The sequence below is a fragment of the Callithrix jacchus genome, chromosome 10 (genome assembly GCF_049354715.1).
Source record: "Callithrix jacchus isolate 240 chromosome 10, calJac240_pri, whole genome shotgun sequence".
Classification (NCBI taxonomy): domain Eukaryota; kingdom Metazoa; phylum Chordata; class Mammalia; order Primates; family Cebidae; genus Callithrix; species Callithrix jacchus.
The window spans coordinates 20,636,869-20,657,638 of record NC_133511.1 but is presented as its reverse complement, the minus strand read 5'-3'; the positions used below and the strand labels follow the sequence as shown (position 1 = coordinate 20,657,638).

The following is a 20,770-nucleotide window of genomic DNA, read 5'->3' as shown; positions in this document are numbered from 1 at the left end:
TGTGTAATGGGGACCCTGAGACCACAATTATCAGATAACTAGGCAGTAGAGAGTACTGTTTCAGCACTTCCACCTGAGCAGACTTAAACTTAAAAGAGAGAGAGAACTATAAAAAGTTTTAAAATCCTTTTCTAGTAAGTTTACCCACCGGAGAAAGATATCCGCAGCACGGCTGTGTAGCCTAGAATTCCCTCCTTGTCCCAGAGCTGGGAGGAAACCCTAGCTGGGTAATTCCCCTTGTGAAGAGAGAGGCGCTCTGGTTTCCTTTGCTTGTGTAGAATACAGTGGGTCCTCTGAGACAGTCAATAGGGAGACCGCTTGGCACCGGGTAGAAGAATGGGAACTGGCTTGAGATCGACGAACCCATTTCTGTTGGGAGCTTATTGGATAGTTCAAAAAAAAAAATAATCTCAGATTCTTCAGGCATGTCCCAGGCCATCTTTCCTCACCACATACCACTTCTTTCTAAAGAGCATCTCACAGCAACTATTTAGCATTTAGTCATACCTTGCCTTGGGTTAGAAGGCTTGGCACAAATAGACTTGACTTTCAAAACAGATTGTAAATGCCTCAAGGGCAAGAAATTTGTTTTCATGTATTTTGTGTGTACTTGTTTATTAATTGATAAATGAGTGAGTGATCAATCCATTCATTATTCCAGCACCTTCTGTACTGAGAGCATTGTGTAAGGTTTGTGTCTCCATGCTCCAGAGAAGTGTGCTCCTTAATCTCCACCTTCCATAGCTCACAATCTTGTTGGATAAGCTTAATGTTCATGGAAAGATAATAATGCAGTAGCCTACAGTAAGAACACAATGACTCAAACACACATAAAAATGAATAGAAGAAAAAATGTTAACAGTGTTTTTAGGTACTGCATTTGGGGTGTTCTGTTTGTTTCTTCTACTTTTTGGATTTTCTAAATTTTCTGTAATGTATGAGTATTACTTTAGTGGAAAAAATAAAACTCAAAGTACAAATTGAGTATCAATACAATATATAACAAAAACGTTTAAAAAGCAAATTAAGATTCAGGGCCAAATGAGTCATCCACAAAGTGACTTCCTTCCACTGGGCCTTGTTTTCTGTGTCTTTCAGTGCCTAGAACAGAAATGTGTACATAGTAGGTGTTGAAGGAACATTTTTTGGACTAAATAATCAACACTTGTTAAATATGAAGTTTGTTAGCTGATTAATTTGCTGTTATGCCTCCTGTAGTCATATCTTTCATTGTTAAAGAATCTCCTCTATTCTTTTCGAATCGTGTTCCCAGTCTCTTCAATGAGATAATGTTTTTGTTTTGCATATTATTTCCCCCTTGCACTATAGTTTGTCTCCTCTCTTACATGGCACATATTGGTACTTTTGTCTCCTCTTTTAAATGGTAGACTGAAGGCAGGCCCCATGGCCTTATAATCATAAGACCTCCAGGATGGCTTAAAAAGGACTTTTACGGGCCGGGCACGGTGGCTCAAGCCTGTAATCCCAGCACTTTAGGAGGCCGAGGCGGGTGGATCACGAGGTCAAGAGATGGAGACCATCCAGGTCAACATGGTGAAACCCCGTCTCTACTAAAAATACAAAAATTAGCTGGGCATGGTGGTGTGTGCCTGTAGTCCCAGCTACTCAGGAGGCTGAGGCAGGAGAATTGCCTGAACCCAGGAGGCGGAGGTTGCGGTGAGCTGAGATCATGCCATTGTACTCCAGCCTGGGTAACAAGAGTGAAACTCCGTCTCAAAAAAACAAAAACAAAAACAACAGCAACAAAAAAAAAGGACTTTTACTAAAAAAGAGACTTTTGAGCCAGCCGGCTGTGTTCAAACCCCAGTTCCACCACTGACTTCTACATTGATGCTGACCAAGTGACATAGTTTTCTTTTCTGTAACATAAGGGAAATAATATCTACCTGCTATGGGTATTAACATAACATACATAAAACAGAGCACTTTATCTGGCAATTAACTCACATAGTTACAGTGATAAGGAGCTCATTGCTTTGTTTCAAGAGTCTTTCTTTTATTGACCTTTATTCTATATCTCAGCAATATGCACCATTAGTTCTAGGGGTTACAGAGAAGAAAAAGTCTACTGCCTTTTCCATATGACTTTATCCATCTTCATGGCTCTCAGCCGTACCCACAAAGCTCTCTCCCTCCCCACCAATTCAAACATAGCATTTAATAAAGGCTTATGGATTTCAATGAATAGATTACCTTTGTAGACTTAATGGCTGGGGTATGGTCCTAACGGTTGGGGAATAAACTAAAATGGTGCACCTGACTGTGGGAGGGGCCTTCTGGTTTACCAATCTAGATGGCAAACTTCTAGATCTCTAAGGGCCTATGTACAGTTTTCCTCAGTTAGATTGTTACCTCTGCTCACTGAACATTGCTTTCTTTCTCTAGAAGAAAAATCAGAGCAGCTGGTAGCTTATGTCAACTAAATGTCCTGACTAGTTGATGTGTGCTATACTAAAACCATAAACCCTCATTGCTATTAATAAGAAACATTGTCAGAGAACCTAATAAAAATCTATTCTATTAAAATTTTTGTTTGTTTGTTGGAGATGAGGTCTTACTCTGTTACCCAGGCTGAAGTGCAGTGACACGATCTCGGCTCAGTGCAACCTCTGCCTCCTGGGTTCAAGCAATCCTCCCACCACAGCCGCCTCAGGTAGCTGGGACGACAGCGGCACAGACCAGGCCTGGCTAACTTTTGTATTTTTTGTAGAGATAGGGTTTTGCCATGTTGTCCAGGCTGGTCTTGAGTAGCTGGGACTACAGGTGTACTGGCTAATTTTTGTAGAAACAGGGTTTCACCATGTTATACGGGATGGTCTTGAACTCCTAGACTCAAGCAGTCTTCCCACCTTGTCCTCCCAAAGTGCTAGGATTACAGGCATGAGCCACCATGACCAGCCGAATGCCATCTCTTAAGTTGTACATTTACCATCACTGATAATTTCTGAGCATTGATGGAAGCAGGTTCTTTGAAAAACTAATGTAAAATATTAGGGATGAACAAGGTTATAGAATCAAAGTGATTTGTCTGCTTCAACAACAAAAAGCAAGAGTCCTAGCTCTTAAAAATCAAGCATATGCAGAACTTTGCCTGGGTTTTATCCTCTCTGGGATCAGGTGATGTGATGCAGTAAAAGATATCATGGAAATGGAAATGGAGAGAACTGGGCTCTAACCTTTGCCTTTCATCTTGAAGCTTTTTCACTAACGGTAATTTCACTTCCAGAAATCTTCATTTTCTCTCCTGAAAGTAACATTTAATTCATGGGGCTATCACAGGGATTAAATAAACAAATGTTTTGGCAGGCAGGAGAGCCTGGAGAAATGCTGCTGTTCCTTCCCTCAGTGTCTCTCTTTATTTTTTTGATCCAAACACTCACACTTAGAAAAATTGCAGCATTTTTCTAAACTGGCCAGACTTCCCAATATGGTAATCACTCTAAATGCTAGAGCTATAATTTGTTGCCCTTCAAACCATGATGATGTTTCACATTTTAAAAGCAAACTACCAAGGGCAAATGTGTCTGTTTTCCTGGCAACTAAGGAGGAAATGCAGATTGATTTTTATTATTTTGGTAAAGAAGACTGCATCTGTTCTGAGCAACACCACCTTGCTGGACTTACATGAAAATGGATAGCCCAGTAACCAAGTTTTGGTAATTTTATTTTGGAGCACAGATCACTTTTTGAGGATACTGAAGAGAAAAGGGAGAAGGCTGACTGATTTTTTCCAAAGCTGGCTTGGGAGTCGGGAGGCTGAATTCTTCTAACCTGTATAGAAGGCATGCAGGCGGTGGGAAGAAAACATGCCCTCATACCTACCGACTGGAACCAACTCTGAACCAGTCTACATATACTATCAACTCTCTCCCCACTAGGTTCATGCTCAGTAAAGTAAATGAAGTCGTATTTTTGTCTGGTATAAATTATTAAGTAGTTCTTTGCATGGTTGCTTTAAATCAAGGGTGTATTAGCATATTCCTGCCACTCAGTTTCACACCTGCTGCATTTTTATGTGCAATTTGCTCTCAGTTGAATTTGCCTCATTCATTCATGCATTCATTCATGGGAACCAAATATGTGCCCAGGAATCCTACGCACTGTGAAACATAAAAGATGAAGAAACGATTTTCTCTATAAAGACCTTACTCTGGTAGGTGGGAGTAAGGGGACCAGCATATGTGTCACATATAATTTAATGTAGTAGGTGATGAGGGTTGTAAAAAAAAAAAAAAGGTTGAGAATTCTCAGGAGAGGGAGAAGTTATTGCTTATTCCCTTGGTAAATGGGGATCACTGAAGACTTCACAAGGGAGGTGGTATTCAAGCTGGGTCTGAAATATGGGTAGGCTTTGGCAGTAGAGAATGAATGGGAAGGGCATTTCAGGAGGTGGGAACTGCCAGAGAAAACATCCCGAACGTGGTATGCAGAGGATCAATATCTAGGGGTGAGGGGTACAGTTTGACAGCTGTGTGGGGTGGAAAGGAGGTGAAAAGTGTCACGAGAGGGTTGAAAGATCAGCAGGGGCCTGATCAGGGAGACCTTTGAATCCTCTGAAAATAATGGCAGCTTTAGCAAATTTACCGTTTTATTTGAAACAAGAGATAGGCTACCTAAGTAAAAATGTTTCTGAATTCTGTACTCCATTGACCAATCCAACCTCTCAGATGTTAACAATTTCATAATCTTAACTTTTTGAAAATTATTTTCTACCTAAAATGGATGAGGATATTGATAAGAATGGAGTGTAAGTGAAAGCCGGTCTGCACTGCTCTTGTTCTCTCTGGCTGTGTTCAATCACACTATCGGCACGGCATTTTTTTCCAGTCACTTACTAATGCTAGAGGAACTTTGTTGTGCAACTGATGGAAGTAGAGCAGGAATAAGTTTTAAGAATTCAGCTCAGGCGTCTTATCATTCACCTGGGAATGGGAAAAAATGCCTTTTACCTCATGCATCTACATATGCGTTCAGCTTAGAAATAAATTACATCAAAGACCATTCAGTGAGAACTAAGCCTCCAAAAGCCAGAAGATTAAAGCCAGCAGTGTTACCTAGAAGCACGGAGAAAGGCTGAAGCGATAATGGGAAGAGTCTTCTTTTGAAAGGGACATTAGGATCATGGACAGGAACCTGCTACACACACACACACCACACAATACACATACCACACTCACACACACTCATTCACCACACCACACTCACATCACACACACACTGACAGGAGCCAGAAAGTCTGTGCCAAACTGCTACACACACACCCCACACAATCGTTCACACACACACTACACATACACAGACACACCCACTTGGTGCACTGACAGGAACTACATCCACACTGACAGGAACGTGTAGGTCTCTGCTAAGCTGCTACACACATACATCACAAACACACACACCCCATACACACCCCACACACTGAGAGGAAGATGTAGGTCTGTGCTAAACCACTACACACATGCACCACACCACATTCACACACATATACATACCTACACACCACACAAATACATCCACACACGCTTCACACCCCCAACCCCACAAGCACACATACAATGACAGGAACCTATAAGTCTGATCTAAACTGTTACACAAATACACATCCCACACTCTTACACATGACACACTCACACACATATATACACCCACATACCACACACACCCTACACCACACTCATACACACACCACACACACTCTGACACTCATACACTCACACACCACACATTCACACACCACACACACATATACACACCCGCACCCCCCCACATACATATGCCACCCCACACTCACATACCTGTCACACACATAAAGTGGCAGGAACCTGTAGGTCTATGCTAAATAGCTACATACTCTCACACACACACCACACACTCACATACCATATACACACCAATACACCATACACACACACCCCACACACTGCAGGAACCTGTAGGTCTGTGCTAAACTACTACACATATACACCAGTTTGGTTTATATAAGAAGGGAAAAATTTGCAAAGAAAAATAACTTTAAGTATCTCTATACTGAATTATTTCTCATCTGATCCTCTGTAAGCGGGTTTTAAAGTCCTGTTGCCGCTTGAGCTTGCGGGCACAGTCTCCTGGTAGAGCCAGCCCGTGCTGGCCACCTGCTTGTGACTTCTCTCCTTTGACCTTCGCATTTGACCAATCTTAGTGATTTAAAATGCTTTTGTAGCCCACTTGGCGCTACGGGGTTACAGACGATGGAACTGAAAGTCAAATTTTATTACTTTTAATGGAAAAGCTACTAAGAAGCTAATCAGAACAATCCAAGTAGAATACCTTTCCAGGTAGACTCCTTGTGCTATGCATAACGGGATGGTCAAGTGGACTGAAAAGGAAAGCAGTTCTAAAGGTTTCCATACATCAGAAATTTGGACATTTGGTTCTGTATTAATTTTTACACTGGCTCCACACCTTCCATCTTGTATTCTTACTCCTTTCCCTCAATTTTAAAACTCTTTGATCTTTTTTTTCTAAAAACAACTCCCAATCTACTTAGACAGTTTCTTTGCTTGTTTCAGTTAACCTTTCTGTATTCTGTAGGTCTGGGCTGTTTGTATCTGCAGCTAATTCCACTAATACAACTTAAAGAAGCCAAGGGATGAGACAGCAGCGAGACTCTCTAGTGTTGGCAGCAAACAGGAAGAAACATCGTTTGAGAGCCAGAATTCCTCAAAAAGGGATGCTGTGGGTGAAGAGAAAACAACAGCTATAACAAACGATCTTTTATCAGAGGGGTGCTGAATTCATCAACATGAATTAGCCATATTTCACTCCAAGGGCAATGAGCAAGATCTTGTTTCCCAGACATCAAAAAAATTAATTAATTAACAACCCAAACACACAAGCAGTCCTGCTTCCTCCACTTAGCCTTCCTTTGCTCTCTTAACTACTTAGAATTTTGGGCTCCTCCGAATTTCTACGTGGTTAATATGCAAAACCACACACTCTAAGCACTTTTATTATTATATTTTGTGTGTGTGTTTTTTTCAGTTTCTTATAAGTTAAAGTTAGTTTTGTCCTTCAAGCACAGTACAGATCACTGCTTCTATGTCTTATTTCCAGCAAAATCTAATGTGGTGTTGGGTGCTAGGCAAATACCCTCTCCAGGTTACTCAGCACTCTATGGAAAAGTGCCAATGGAAAAACTGCCAGTGTTCCCTGACAGCCAAGAGACAACATTCAATTGGGCACAAGGAATACTGAAGAGTGGGCAGGATCTTCAGCTAATTTTCTACAGGAGGATCTTTGGCTCTAGATATAGATGATGGAGGGATGTGTAATCCATCATCTGTATCTAGTTTAACTTGTAAATAGGATCAAGTCCTCAGCTGCTACACTCATCAGTCACAATGTGCTGACATGCTTCAGTCAATCCTTGCAAGTGAAATATTTATATGCATATGCTTCGTTAACATATGGCTATAGTATATACTCAGTTTTTTATGACCCTTCTTGGGACCTCAACTTTTCTGCCACTCTGGTCAGAGAGCTTATTTTTTACTTCATTGCCTTCATATACTTCTTTCTTGATCTTGGCATTAGTTCTGCTGTTTGTTGAATGGTAGCGTACGTCTTTGTTTCATTCATTCTCCAGATTTGGAAATTCGTATGAAATTCATAAAACTTGAATGATAATGTTCTAACAGTAGTGGCAGAATTTCTCTTGCTTGATTGCCCTCAAATTACAACAAGCTTCTTGACCACCTCGGCTCTAAAATGTGGAGTTTTTTTTTTCCCCTTTGAAAGCCACACCCAGTAACAACTTTTTCCCTATGGGAAAAGTCTTAGGAGACCATGCCATTCCCAGCCTTTGAGGCAAACCTTAGGATGGCCAGGTTGTCAGTTCCTGAGGGCACTCTCTGTCTGGCCACTGTGGGGACTTGGCTGTGGGGAGAAAGTCACCATTCACCAAAAGGCAAAGGAATCACTCATGGCACAAGGCAACTAACTCAAGGTTTAATTTCTCCTTGAGAAGGCCCCATAGGAAGCATTAGCTTTAAGCAAAATCTTTATGAAAGGATTCCTTCTCTGGATTTTCCAAACAGGCCTCTTTGTTATTACCCCAAGAAAGCTGACAACTAGTCAGGCACTCAAATCTCCCTTGTTCACGTCCAGATTGTTCTACCTTGCTGTGAACACTCCATTGGGTGGGAGGGCCACAAATGGGTCTCTCAAGCCTCCCTCAAACCACCAATCTGGTGTTTCTGAAGTGCCCCAGCCCTTTTCTGGCCTCATGTATTTGACTCTTACACCACAGGGAAGTTCCCCCTTGGATTCCAAAAGAAAATTAAACTCCTTGGAATCCAAAACTAAGAAACTTTCACAGAGTGGCCCCAGGTGGATTGGTTATCCTGATATTTCAGTCTCACCTAACCAATAAGAGAGCCGGCTGGCACGGTCCCAAAAGGAATATTCTCAAATGAGCAGTGGATTAGGGGGAGCCAAAGGATTTTTCGGCCATTTCCATGCTCAGCTTACACCCTACCTGGGTTCTGAGGTACAGATCTTGTGACAGTTGGGGCCCTGCAAAGCAATTAAAAGAAATAAAGCAAAGTATTATATTTTAATTGATGTAATCTTCAAGCTCCCAGTGGAATCTGGGGTGATATCTGACTAGAGTTACCCTAGGTATCAATAGATGACTATTCTGTGAAAGTGCATTTAGGAAGACAAAACCCTAGGAATCCTGAACTTCATTAACATATGTATCCGTTTTTGGGGGTGGGAGCGGATTGGCTCAGGCTCCTAGGACTAAAAATTGAAAGAAGCCACCTAGACTTCTCTGGGATTTGAACAAAGAGCTGAAGCAGTGGGGAGTGTGGGGGAGTTGCTGAGTAGACAGGGAGGTGGGGAGAGGGGAGAGGGGGCGGGTGGACAGGGGACACAAAGTGGGTTTATGTTTTTATTTGCTTTTCAAGTCTGGTACCTGGATATTAGACACACTGAACCATACTTTCTAAACCCAAATTGCTTTCATCCATCACTAGCATTTCAGGGTTTGTTTCTGTTTTATTGTAAATATTCCAGTTGAAGAAAGATAAACAGACAAGAAAAAACTGCTTTATACAGTATACAGAGTCAGATAGAAAATACAGAATGGAAAAGAAAGCCAACAACCAACAGATAAAAAGTGGAGACAAACCAAGGAAGAGTACTAGCTGGTTGCAAATTCGCCCACCATCTTGAGCGAGGTGCAGCTCTGCTCTCAGCAGCTAACAGAAACCATCCAGTGCTGTCAATCTTATCTTTATTCCACACAGAGAAAGAAACAGACTGTAAAGGATGCATGGGGACATTTATTTCACTAATCCATTAAAAAAAGTTTGCTATTGATCAAGATAGCCTGCTCATAAAAACGAGTTTTTTTAAAAAAACCACCCTTCCCTCCCCAAATGGGATCTGACAGTAGGAACCAGGTTGTCAGAGGCATGGGATGAATCTGCAGGTTGGAGCAGAGTGGCACCAATGGGGTCTGTAGTCAGCCAGCCTTCGGGTGCCCTTCCCACCAAATCCACGTTTCTCCACGAGGCTCAAGGCAAGGTTTAAAAAAAGACACAAATGTCTTGCAAAGCTTGTTGTCATTTGATGGTTAAAGAGAAAAAGGAAAAAGGATTCAACTTCATGGGTGAGGTCAGGTGAGGACAAAATGGGTATCCCTCACAGGAATATAATCAGGGTACCATTTGGCCCCCAGGACGGCAGCCCTAACTAATTGTCCTGGCATAAAGAGGATGCTGACCAACCCAAATGGCAAAAACATGAATTAAGCTCATCATCTTCCAAAGATGTCTTTATTTTAGTACATTTGCAACAGCAACAAAAGTGAGGACAATTCCATTCAAGGTGGTGGCAGCGGTGGTGGAGGTGGAGGTGGTGGTAGTGGCGGTTTATTTTTCTCTCTCTCTGAATTTTCTAAGTTTACAATCAGAAATTGCATAGAATTTGTTTTCCATCAGCAAACGAGAACTCTCTGTGTGAAACTCCCAAATGGTGAAGCCAAGCAAAGGTCAAGCAGCTGCAGAAAGCCTCACCCCTCCCATCAGATGTGTGCTCTGGACCCTGCAAACTTCTCACTCACATGGAGAGCAGTCACTAGCAGTCACCTGATAACCTGGCCAGCATCAGTAACTCCTATTTGGTGGATGGAAGAGAAGTTAAATGCTTTACCTAAAGTCATACAAGGTGGGGGCTACTGCCCAAGCTGAGGTTACGACTCAAGAGATCCTGGTTCCCAAGCCTGTGTATTGACTAGGAGACTCCCCTTCTCTCCTAGGAACCTAGCAAATTCTTGATTACTTAAGGTCTTTCTATTTAATAAATACACACACACACATACACACACACACATATACACACACACACACTTGCACCCAGGTCTCACGTCGGAGTAGCAAGAAACCACCCAATCCATGGTAGTCTTGTGGGTCTGGCTTCATAGGCAGCCACTGAGTTTGGTTGAAAAGAGATGCAGTTGACAAAGTATGCACCACACCAACGGGGTGACCCAGTCCTTCCTCGTTTATGAACGGCACGTTCCAACGGAAGCCAAGGCCGTGGTATGGGAAAATTCTATCTACTCCTTCTGCTCCTTAAACGAAGGCCCAGGATACTTTGTGCATTCTGTTCTCCTCCCCTGTCTGTCTTCAGAAATTACATTCACAAAAGATCAAATCAAACCCAATAATAATGAAAGTCAGAAAGAGAAAAGGAAAGAAAAGACAAATTAACCCTTGACATCCTAGGCGTTTCAAGGTCTCTTTGAGTATACGATGAGTTAACTGCTTTTTGGCATCTAAAAATTTACTTCAATGGACTTTTATTTGAGGCTCTCCATCTGATTCTCCCCAAGACCCCTTCTCCTGTTCCCCTCACTCACCACACAGAAAAGAGTTAAGCACCTGAAATCGGATGCACTGGTGACTCAATATTCCAAAGGTCAGGAAAAAGAAGAAATAGGGATTATTTAGACTTCCATTCCCTAACCCAGCCTCCCCCTTCAAAAACCACAAAACAAATGAACAGAACTGAGAAGATGACAAAGAAGAAAAGAGGAGCAAAGAAAAAAGAAAAAAACATGAACAAAAATATACAAATCCAGAAAAGAAAACTTCCCTGTTTAGTTTAATTTTTTTTTTTTCTGAACGAACTAGACGGAGGGTACATTGGCCCCTTCCTAGGGGGAAATTCAACTGATGATTCCACCAATTCATTGGACTGGTCTAGCCAGGGACCCCACACCCTATACTCCGTTATTTTGGCGAGAGGGAAAGGCCCGCTGGGAGAAGAGGGGTCCTTTGCCACTTGGGTGCAACGTCTCCGGGTGGACCCCGCTCCCTGACCGGGCGCGGTCTCTGGCTGGGGCGTCAGGCTCTTTGATCTTTTTGAAAAAAAGTGACTGGATCCGAAATCCGGAGAGGTGTCTACGCTGTACAAGTCCGAGCTCTCGGCGGACAGCGGCGCCCGCCCCGCCCCTCCCGCCCGGCCGGCCTCCGCGCGTCCTGCAGCCGCCGGGGCTACTCGGGCTCGCTGCTGTTGGTGGTCTTCTCCCACTCCAGGCTCTCCTCGCTGCGGGCGGGCGACGGCCGTGCCCGCAGGCCCTGGAAGCGGCGGCACTCGGGGCACACGCGGATGTGCGTGCAGCCGCGGGCCACCAGGGCGGCCTCCTGCGCCAGTCTCTGCGCGAGCTGGTCGGGCTCCCCCGCCCCGCACAGCTTCCCGTTGCTGAGCGTCGCGGTGCCCCGGGGCCGACGCTCCTCCGGGATTGGGGGCCGGGGCGGCGGGACTCCGGCGCGCCTCCGGCGGGGGTGGATACTGTCCTGACACAGGATGATGCTGCGCAGCTCGGTCACCATCTCCTGGCAGACGGACACCTGGAGGAGACAGCGAGGTCACGGCCCAGTCTCTCAACCAGCCCCCGCGGGCCCTCTGCGAGTCCGCTGGGATGGGGGATGGGGGGGCAGCGGTCACAGAATCGTGTCATCTTAGGATAAAGGCCTTTCAGTCCATCTCCTCACTCCACTCCCATTCAATGTTCAAACGCCCTCCATGCCATAATATTCAAGAGCCCCACCAACTGATCTCCAAACTTGAACACCTTCGAAGACAATGATCTCTTTTTTTTTCCACATTTCCATTAAATGCTGCTTCCTTTTATCCAGCTAACAATTTCTATCCCTGAAATTTTCATTCATTGATCCCATATAAATTTGGACCTTGAAGCCTACTAAATAAAAAATTCCTCCACTACATGTCAGTCTGTCAAGTATCTGAAAAGGCTACCATGCCCCTGTGAACATTATGTTTCTTAGGCTATTCTCGTTTCCTTTAGCCAACCAGTTACAGCTGGAGATGGATGTATCCTCATAACTAAAACAAGAGCAATCACTACTACTACAGGTGTACCATCTCCTAATATGAAATGCTTGGCTCCAGCGGAGTTTCAAAATTCAAAATATTTTGAATCCTTTAGGAGGGGAATACAATACACAAAGAGTATAATATGTATCACACCCAGTGTTTCTGGGGCAGACTTGAACTCAAACCCACTAATATTTCTGTAGCAACGTGTATGTACACTCACACCGTGTGAGACAATGACCACAAACATCAGTCAAGCAAAGTCACTACTGAGCGTGTTTACATCAAACTAACAAGGAACTTGGAACTTTCGAGGTTTTTTTAGGTTTCAGTGCTGTGGATGAAGAATATAGAATGGGGCTGCGTGCAGTGGGTCACACCTGTAATCCCAGCACTTTGAGAGGGCTAGGTAGGTGGATCACTTGGGGTCAGGAGTTCGAGACCAGCCTGACCAACACAGCGAAACTCTGTCTCTACTAAAAACACAAAAATTATCTGGGTGTGGTGGTGCATGCCTGTAATCCCAAATACTCGGGAGGCTGAGTGGGGAGAATCACCGAAACATGGGAGGCAGAGGTTGCAGTGAGCCAAGATTGTGCCACTGCACTCCAGCCTGGGCAACAGAGTGAGAACCCGTCGCAAAAAAAAAAAAAAAAAAAAAAAGAGGGAAAGAGAGAAAAGAAAAAAGAATACAGGATGGGCCTGCATTTTTTTTTTTTTTGAGTTTTGCTGTGTTGCCCAGGCTGGAGTGTAGTGGCACAATCTTGGCTCACTGCAATCTCTGCCTCCCAGGTTTAGGTGATTCTCCCCACTTAGCCTCCCGAGTATCTGGGATTACAGGCATGCACCACCACACCCAGCTAATTTTTGTGTTTTTAGTAGAGACAGGGTTTCACCGTGTTGGCCAGGGTGGTCTTGAACTCCTGACATCATGATTTACCTGCCTTGGCCTCCCAAAGTGCTAGGATTACAGGCATGAGCCACAGTGCCTGGCCAGTGGGCCTCTATTACTACTATTACTATTATTATATCCATTTCACAAATGGAAATGGAGGCCCAGAGAAGTTATGTATCTTGCCAAATATTGACTAATAGCTGACCCTGAATTTGGGACTTCAACCTATCAACTCGAAGCCCACACATGCTCTGTTGGGTTCTCTACTCTGAGTTGAAAGGACACTTCCCTAGACCATATGGGAGCAGAAGTCTTCAGATCTTTCATCCAATTCTATCAATGGGAAGACTGTCCTACCATAAAAGAGCCAAATGGCTCACATAGCACTGACTCTTCATTTTAGCTATTGGGAGTGCTCTAACTCCTTGCTGAATTTTTCAATGTACTTCCAGACCATGGGTGAGCTTTGGGGAGAATAATGAAATGTGAAGCAGTTACAGAAAGGTGATGTCACCTAATGGAATGTGGCCTACATTAGGTCTCCCGCTTGGGTTATAGGCCCCCATCACATCCCCCAATTGTTAACTAAATAGCAGAAACAAATCACTTAATCTCTCTGTGCTTCTAATAATAACTACAACAATAAAAACAGTATCACTTGCCTAATCTGTTACGTGTGACAATAATTAACAACATAGATTTATTGACTGTCTCCTGTGTGTATACTCTATTCTCTGCTGTCTGTCAAGCCCAGGGACAGAAGACAGTCTTTACTTCAGGCAGCTCAATCTCTAGTAGGGGGCTGATACTATAATAATTGCAATGTGGTGTGTAAGTGCTCTGTGCATAGGTTACGGTGGTGTCAGGAAGGAGGAGGATTACCAATTGCTGGTTCAGGAGAGACAGCAGGAGGAATGGGGAAAGATTCACAAGGAAGGGAACACTTGATTTAAGTCTTAGGGAATAAGTAAGGACCATCACCTTTTAAGGGGTGGGCAAAAGGAGAAATCCAGTAAAGCTGGAGACAGCAACATGAGGGGAACCAAGTGAGCTGGGTGCCATGCAAGGCAAGGGAGGAGAGATTCTGAAAGAAAGTATCCGCATCATCAGGGGACACAATGACGTCCAATAAGGCCCAATAGATTCTTTTTGGTTTGGTCCATTGAGAGGGGTCAGGCCTTTAAGCCATGGCCTTTCAGTGAATGGGTGGGGAGAAGCCAGTCTGCCCTGGGTTGTGGACCAAATGGGGGGTAAGGAGATAGAGACTGAGATTCTCTCAGCTGGATCCCCTTGGTTTGGAAAAGGAGAGGGATAGAGCAAGAGCAATAGTAATCTTCCGATTATATTAAAATATGGCAGACACATGCATAATCGTGGATTGTAGAAAGAGCAGGCAGAAAAAATACAGGGGAGAAAGGATAATCCTGGAGTAGTTGAGAAAAGACAGGATCAAGGAAGAGACAGCGGGAGGACTGGGGTATCTGCTGCAGCTGCAGGGTGGCTGAGCTGTGGGGAGATGTTCAGTGGGGATTTTAATGCAGGGCTGGCCACTCCTGATTTCTTGGGAGATGGGAAGTAAAATGAAGCTCTATGCATGCAGAAGCGGAGGGACTTGAGGAATGGATAAGTCCTACAAGGAGACAGGAAAGAGGCTGAGCACAGAGGAGGACCAGGACTGGCAGGCAGTGCTGTGGTGAGGTTCCATGTGAGGCCAGACTCCATAGACGTCCAGGGACACTGTCTGTCCTGCTGTGAGGTGTTTCCCCGGTGCCAATTAGGGAAGAAGGTTTTAGGAAGATTCAGAGTTGAGAGACTGAGATAGCTAATGTAACTTTTTAAAAATCTAATCATGCAATTAACATGTGAGGATTTATATATCTTCCCTGGAGTGGGTTAGAAGAAGAGTGGGATGAAGTCTTCTTCCTTCTTCTCGAACTGTTCAGTCTGGGTAAAGTTTATATATCCTGTCTCAAAGCCACAGTTGGGGAACTGAACTTATTCAAAATCCCTGAGAAGGAAGATAAAATTCTTGGGTTCACATGAGTCGGGATATCTCTAAGGATCTTTCCCTGCTAGGCAAAAACATATTTGAAATGAAAGGACTGAGGTCATCTTTTCCATAGTAACCTGGTACTCTCACCTATTTTTCTCCACCACATCTTAAATGATAGTTCTAGAAGGCTTTGTTGTTCATAAAAGCTTTTTCACATGTTTATTTGCTGGGCTGTTTCAAAGAAAATTCTGAAGGCTGGAGAGGTTAAGTGCCCCTTCTGTGGCTGCATAATTACTAAGTAATGAAGCACTGATCCAAATCCCCTCTGCTGAGCACCGGGATTCTCATTTCACTGTGGGAAGCATCTGAAATGACTTGATATGTGTACGAGCCTGTGAACTTCACCCCATCTGCCAACACTATGGATCATACCCCTTTGAAAGTTTACCTCAGTTGCTTCTGAGTGTCTGAGAGTCCATAAAAACTCCAACATAGCCATAAAAATGGCCACGATTAAGCCACAAATAAGAACCACAAAGATTCCACCAATATTCTCCATTCCCAGGCCTGTAAGAAAGTGATAGCAAATGAAAAATATTGTAAAAGATCAGGAACACATAATCATTATATCAAAAATGCTAAAGTCATTTAAACAAGAACTCGAGTGCTGTAGACACCCATGTGTCTACCTGACATGTAGACACCCAGTCCTTAAAGAGATTTAATTATTCATCTGGAAAAAAATGCAACATAGTTGAAATACAATGGAAGAGAGAGATCTTGCAACCAATCAAGGAGCCTGGCAAGAAGCCTATCAAAGGGTGTCTTGGACTGGGAGGTGAGGGCCATTTAAGAAGAGGGCTCAGGCAAACTCTGACAGCTTATAGAGAGAGACATGGCACCAAAATACCTGTACATTCTAACAGCTGCATCAAAGTTTTACTCAATCTGCCTAATATTGTATTTATTAGGAAAGCAACTGTTTTGATCAAACCATGAATAGAAAAAAATATATTTACCTACCTTTGTCAACATGTGACTAAAATATTTATTTGAAAAGTAAAACTTTTTATCCCACCAAACGAGTGGTTCCCAAACCAGCTGCCATCAGAACCGCCTAGAAAGCTTGCTAAAAATATTGATTCCCAGTTCTTACCACAGACCCACCCGAATCAGTATCTTTACTAGACATGGGGCCCAGAAATCTGTATTTTTATAGAAGTTTCCCAGGTGATTCTTTCTACCTTTCATAAAATTAGTCTACAAATCGGTAATGTTAGACGCATTGTGCAAGTTTGCATGTTCCTGGGAATCTGACATCGTTTCTAGTCATGTCCTCACTGCATAGCATGATACCTGGCGTATAGTATATAGTCAGTAAATACTTACAGGATATGGCTGTTTCATTTCCACCTTGTCAAACATTGAGTTCAGCTATGTCATCAAATGGTTTTTTTTTTTTTTGGCATTAGAGAAACCCAAACTTTAGGGGGTGCATCAAAAACGCATAACTCCCTGATTCAACTGAGGCCACAATCAGCAATCAAAAGACATCTTTCATCCAGGAGGGTCTCTTGCGTACAGTGTTCTTCAGGAAAGCTTGCACATTTCAATGTTTAATCAGTAGTGTCCTCACAAAACATGGAGCCTCGTCAGCGTCAGGGGCAGTCAGCTTCTCATGGCACTATAAATGAGTCACAGGGCCGGAGCAGAAATCGATGCTACCTTTTGCACCTTGGAAAGCTGGAAAAATAGCCCTATCTTGCCATTTCAGGATGCCTGGGGTCTCCTTTCACAAAGCCCCAAGTAGATGTCTGATTTTTGTTTTTAAAATAACCCAGTGCAGTAGCAGTCCCTGCCTACAACTGAAAATCTGCTTAGAATGACTCTGAGGACTCCCATGACGGACACACCAAATGAACTACACACTCTGATCCCCAGGTCCACAGTCAAGTCTTGAGTGCCTGCGTGAATGCGGAATCCTCTATTTTGAATAATCAAAAATAGGGGATCATTTAAAAACTCAATTCTACCTTCCAGGAGGGAGGTGCTTAAATGGGCAAAAAGCCCTTAAAACACCTATATTGGGAGGCCCCATCTCACATAAAAGTAAGTAGAAGAATGTCTGATGTAGGCGAGGTGGGGAGGGAAACAGCAAACCACCATGGCATGTGTGTACCTATGCAACAACCCTGAGGGATGTGCTCATGTACCCCAGAGCTTAAAGTACAATTTAAAAAAAGTAAGTAGAAGAAAATGCACTCACATCTTATGTTAACACCTGCCCCTCTAACCTGGGCCATTTGAGTGGAAGGTTTTCACTCTGGGAGCATTAAGAGCCACAAGAAGGAGGGGATGAAAGAGTGACACTTAAGAGGAATGTACCAGGGAGCTGGCTGGGGTTTGTAGGCAGACACCTCATCCCACAGATTTCGGGGCGGTGAGAACTGGAGTGTTAGCATGTGTATCTGTGCAACATGGATGAATTACGTTTGCGGGCCAGCCCCTGTGGAGGGTGGCCAGGTGAACATCCCCCGTGAATGGGGAAATGATGGTGGTGACATGCAGAATGGCCACCTGCTCAGGTAATTGGAGTGACTGCTGAGATTTTACAGGATGCCCCCATCACTTGGCAATAATTGTGCTTGAGATAGAAAACAGGAAAGAGGCCAGGCACACTGGCTCACACCTGTAATCCCAGCTACTTAGAAGGCTGAGATAGGAGAGTCGCTTGAACCCAGGAGGCAGAGGCTGCCATTTGAGCAGAGATCGTGCCACTGCATTCCGGCCTGGGTAACAAAGTGAGACTCCATCTCAAAAAAAATCAAAAAACAAAAAAGAAAACAGGAAAAGAGTCTCCTTGCAGAGAGTCTCACATTCCTCTTGTTTCTGGAGAGGGGGTTTTCTTTTCCCTTTAGGTCTTCTTCTGCTACCTGTGTTCCAGCTGTGCCCCTGCCTCCCTATCAGTCACCTCCCTGGTCCTCCTCCAATCTCCACTGGCTCTCTCCTTCAGTATGTTCACATACTCATGTTTCTCTCTCCTTAAAAACAAAGAAATCCTCCTTACTCTCTCCAATTCTATCTAATCAACACTTCTCTCCTCCCATGGCCAAGCTTTTTGAGAGTTGTCTACATCAGAACTATTTTAAGACCTAAAAGCCCTTAAAAATACTTACATTTGGAGGACCCATTTCACATAAAAGCAAGTGGAACAAAATGTACCCACATCTTATGTTAAATGCATTTAAAATTTTTTTGTTTCCGATATTACCGAGTGGCAAGAATCAGTTAACTTACAATTGGCTGTGATTTCTCTGCACATACATACAAAAGAATGTCGCAAAATTAAAAATCTAACCAAAAACTTATTTCTACATGTAATGAAGTTTTTATGAATATTAAATTTAAAGATTAATGAAGTTGAAACAACGCTGCATTTTGGAGATATTTAATTAAACATGTCTTAATTTAATTTTGCAGTTTCCTTTTTGCATTCTGAAGCCAGTACTTTTTTTTCAGACCTCAAACATAATTTGGACACTCAAAAAGCTGTTAAGCTCCAAGTAACTCTGTCTATGGGATCTAAAGGAGAAAATAATTCTGTTTTGAATACACTCTTGTTCTTGCTATTCAATCTGCATCTCATGCAATTTTGTCTTGCACCACTAAGACCACCCTTGCCGTGGTCACCGATGAGCATTTTGTTTCTAACCTAATGGAAATGTTCTTGTCCTGGTTTTGCATGACATTTCTTAGCACTTGACATTGTCAGTCACGTCCCCAGCTTGGCTTTTTATAAAGCCACTGCTCACTGCTCTCTTCCAATCTCCTCGATCTCCTTTGATTGGCCCGGGGCACATTTTCTTCTCATTTTCCTGCCTTTGTTCTCCTGCCTCCATATCTTGGCTATTACCAAGTCCTGCTGATTTTGCCTCCTAAATATTTTTCAATTTCTTATCCATCTCTCTATTCCTCCTGCCACTTCCCTAGTTCAGGCACCCACCATCTCTTGTTTAGACTATTGCAATAGCCTTTAAAACTATTTCCCTGCCTGTAGCTGTTTCCTCCTCAACTCTGCACTCTATGTAGTTGCCTCAATGATCTTTCTGAAATGCAAAATCTTACTTTGACACATCCTTATGCGAGATAAAATTGTTTATAGCTCCCAGTACACAACATTGTTGCTCTCACCTTCCATACCTTTGTCCCTGCTAATTCCTCTGCCTGGGACCTAACCCTACTCCCCAGACACATACCTGGCTAACCTCAACGTTTCCTTCAAGACTTAGCTCGGTGGTCACTTCCTCCAGGCTGCCTTCTCTACTCTTAGCTGACTTTTAGTTATACTACTTTTGTGTTTTACTAATAATACCTTGTTTATCACTCTAAGAGTGCATTAAGTAATACACTAATTTATGTATCTGGATTTCCCACTAGACTGTGAGTTTCTTGAGGGGAAGAACCTATAACCTCATAATCGTAGTACCTGGCCCATTATAGGAGCTCAGTAAATGTCTGTGGAAAGAATGAGCAGAAAGAAAGAGGATAAGGACATCCCAGATGTAGAGGGCTTCATTACCAAAAGCTCTAGACCCATATGTATTACTTTCTAATTCAATTTTATTTGAAATAATGGTAAAACTTGACAGCCCTGGTTGAGTGCTCCAGCCTGGTGACAGAGGAAGATGGCCCCGATTGTACCGAGTGGTGGCTGAAGGGCACGGGCAATTCACAACATGGACCACCTATGTTGGGTGGGAGTGTTGGGCGAGTTATCAACAGGCATGTGGTCTGCACTGGGATAATTTTGATTATGTCAGGGAAGGCTTTGGGGGAGCTGAAGTTTAACAGGAAGCTGGTAGAAACCATGAGTCACTGAAACACCCCATAGTCTTCCTTTCCCAGCTTCTCGCATTTCAGGGCCAGCATGTTAATCATGGGTGTTGGCTCCAGCCTCCTGATTCCTGGCTGAGTGGCCTCCTCCTCATAGAAGCGAGGCTTGTATACCATTCGTGCCTTGAGGAAGTTATTGGAAACAGGAAGCAAGAATAGACTGCTGGCAGAGTCAGAGTTGAAAAACAGATGGAGCGGGGAGTGGGAAGGGAGAGTTCGGAGAGTGCAGCAGTTCCATTTAACACTGTCATCAGTCATTCTCCTAGAAGTCAAATGCCTTCCACAGCACATCGACATTCATCAGAAGGGGCCCTTGATATGAACTCTCTCCAGCCTACAAGGCCCACATGGCAATCACAGATGCCTCAGCACCGACAAGAGGGACTGGAAAGACATCTAATCATCTCTTTCCTTCCCTTCTTCAGATGGGACCACATGTAAGCCATGCAGGCAGATGGCTTTACAAACTGGGACTTTCTCCTGACACTTGAGTCTCTGAGCCTCAGCTATGCCCCAGCAATCAGTTGCATTAACTGAAATAGAGTCACGCTCTCCCCACAAACTCCTGGTTGGCCAAATAC

General features: G+C 43.5%; 1 protein-coding gene across 12 annotated transcripts in view; it reads right to left on the bottom strand.

The window, feature by feature from the left end:
- Positions 1 to 9,040: 9,040 nt before the first annotated feature.
- The window catches only part of GRIK4 (glutamate ionotropic receptor kainate type subunit 4), a 489,633-nt gene continuing 477,903 nt past the window's right edge, over positions 9,041 to 20,770 (bottom strand). For all 12 annotated transcript variants that reach the window (XM_078339710.1, XM_078339708.1, XM_054241643.2 and 9 more), the window contains 2 exons: positions 15,745 to 15,863; positions 9,041 to 11,921 (listed from right to left, as the gene is read on the bottom strand). In XM_078339710.1, coding sequence (XP_078195836.1) covers positions 11,565 to 11,921; positions 15,745 to 15,863 — 476 coding nt within the window. In that variant the 3' untranslated portion in view covers positions 9,041 to 11,564. The remainder of the gene's footprint in view (positions 11,922 to 15,744; positions 15,864 to 20,770) is intronic.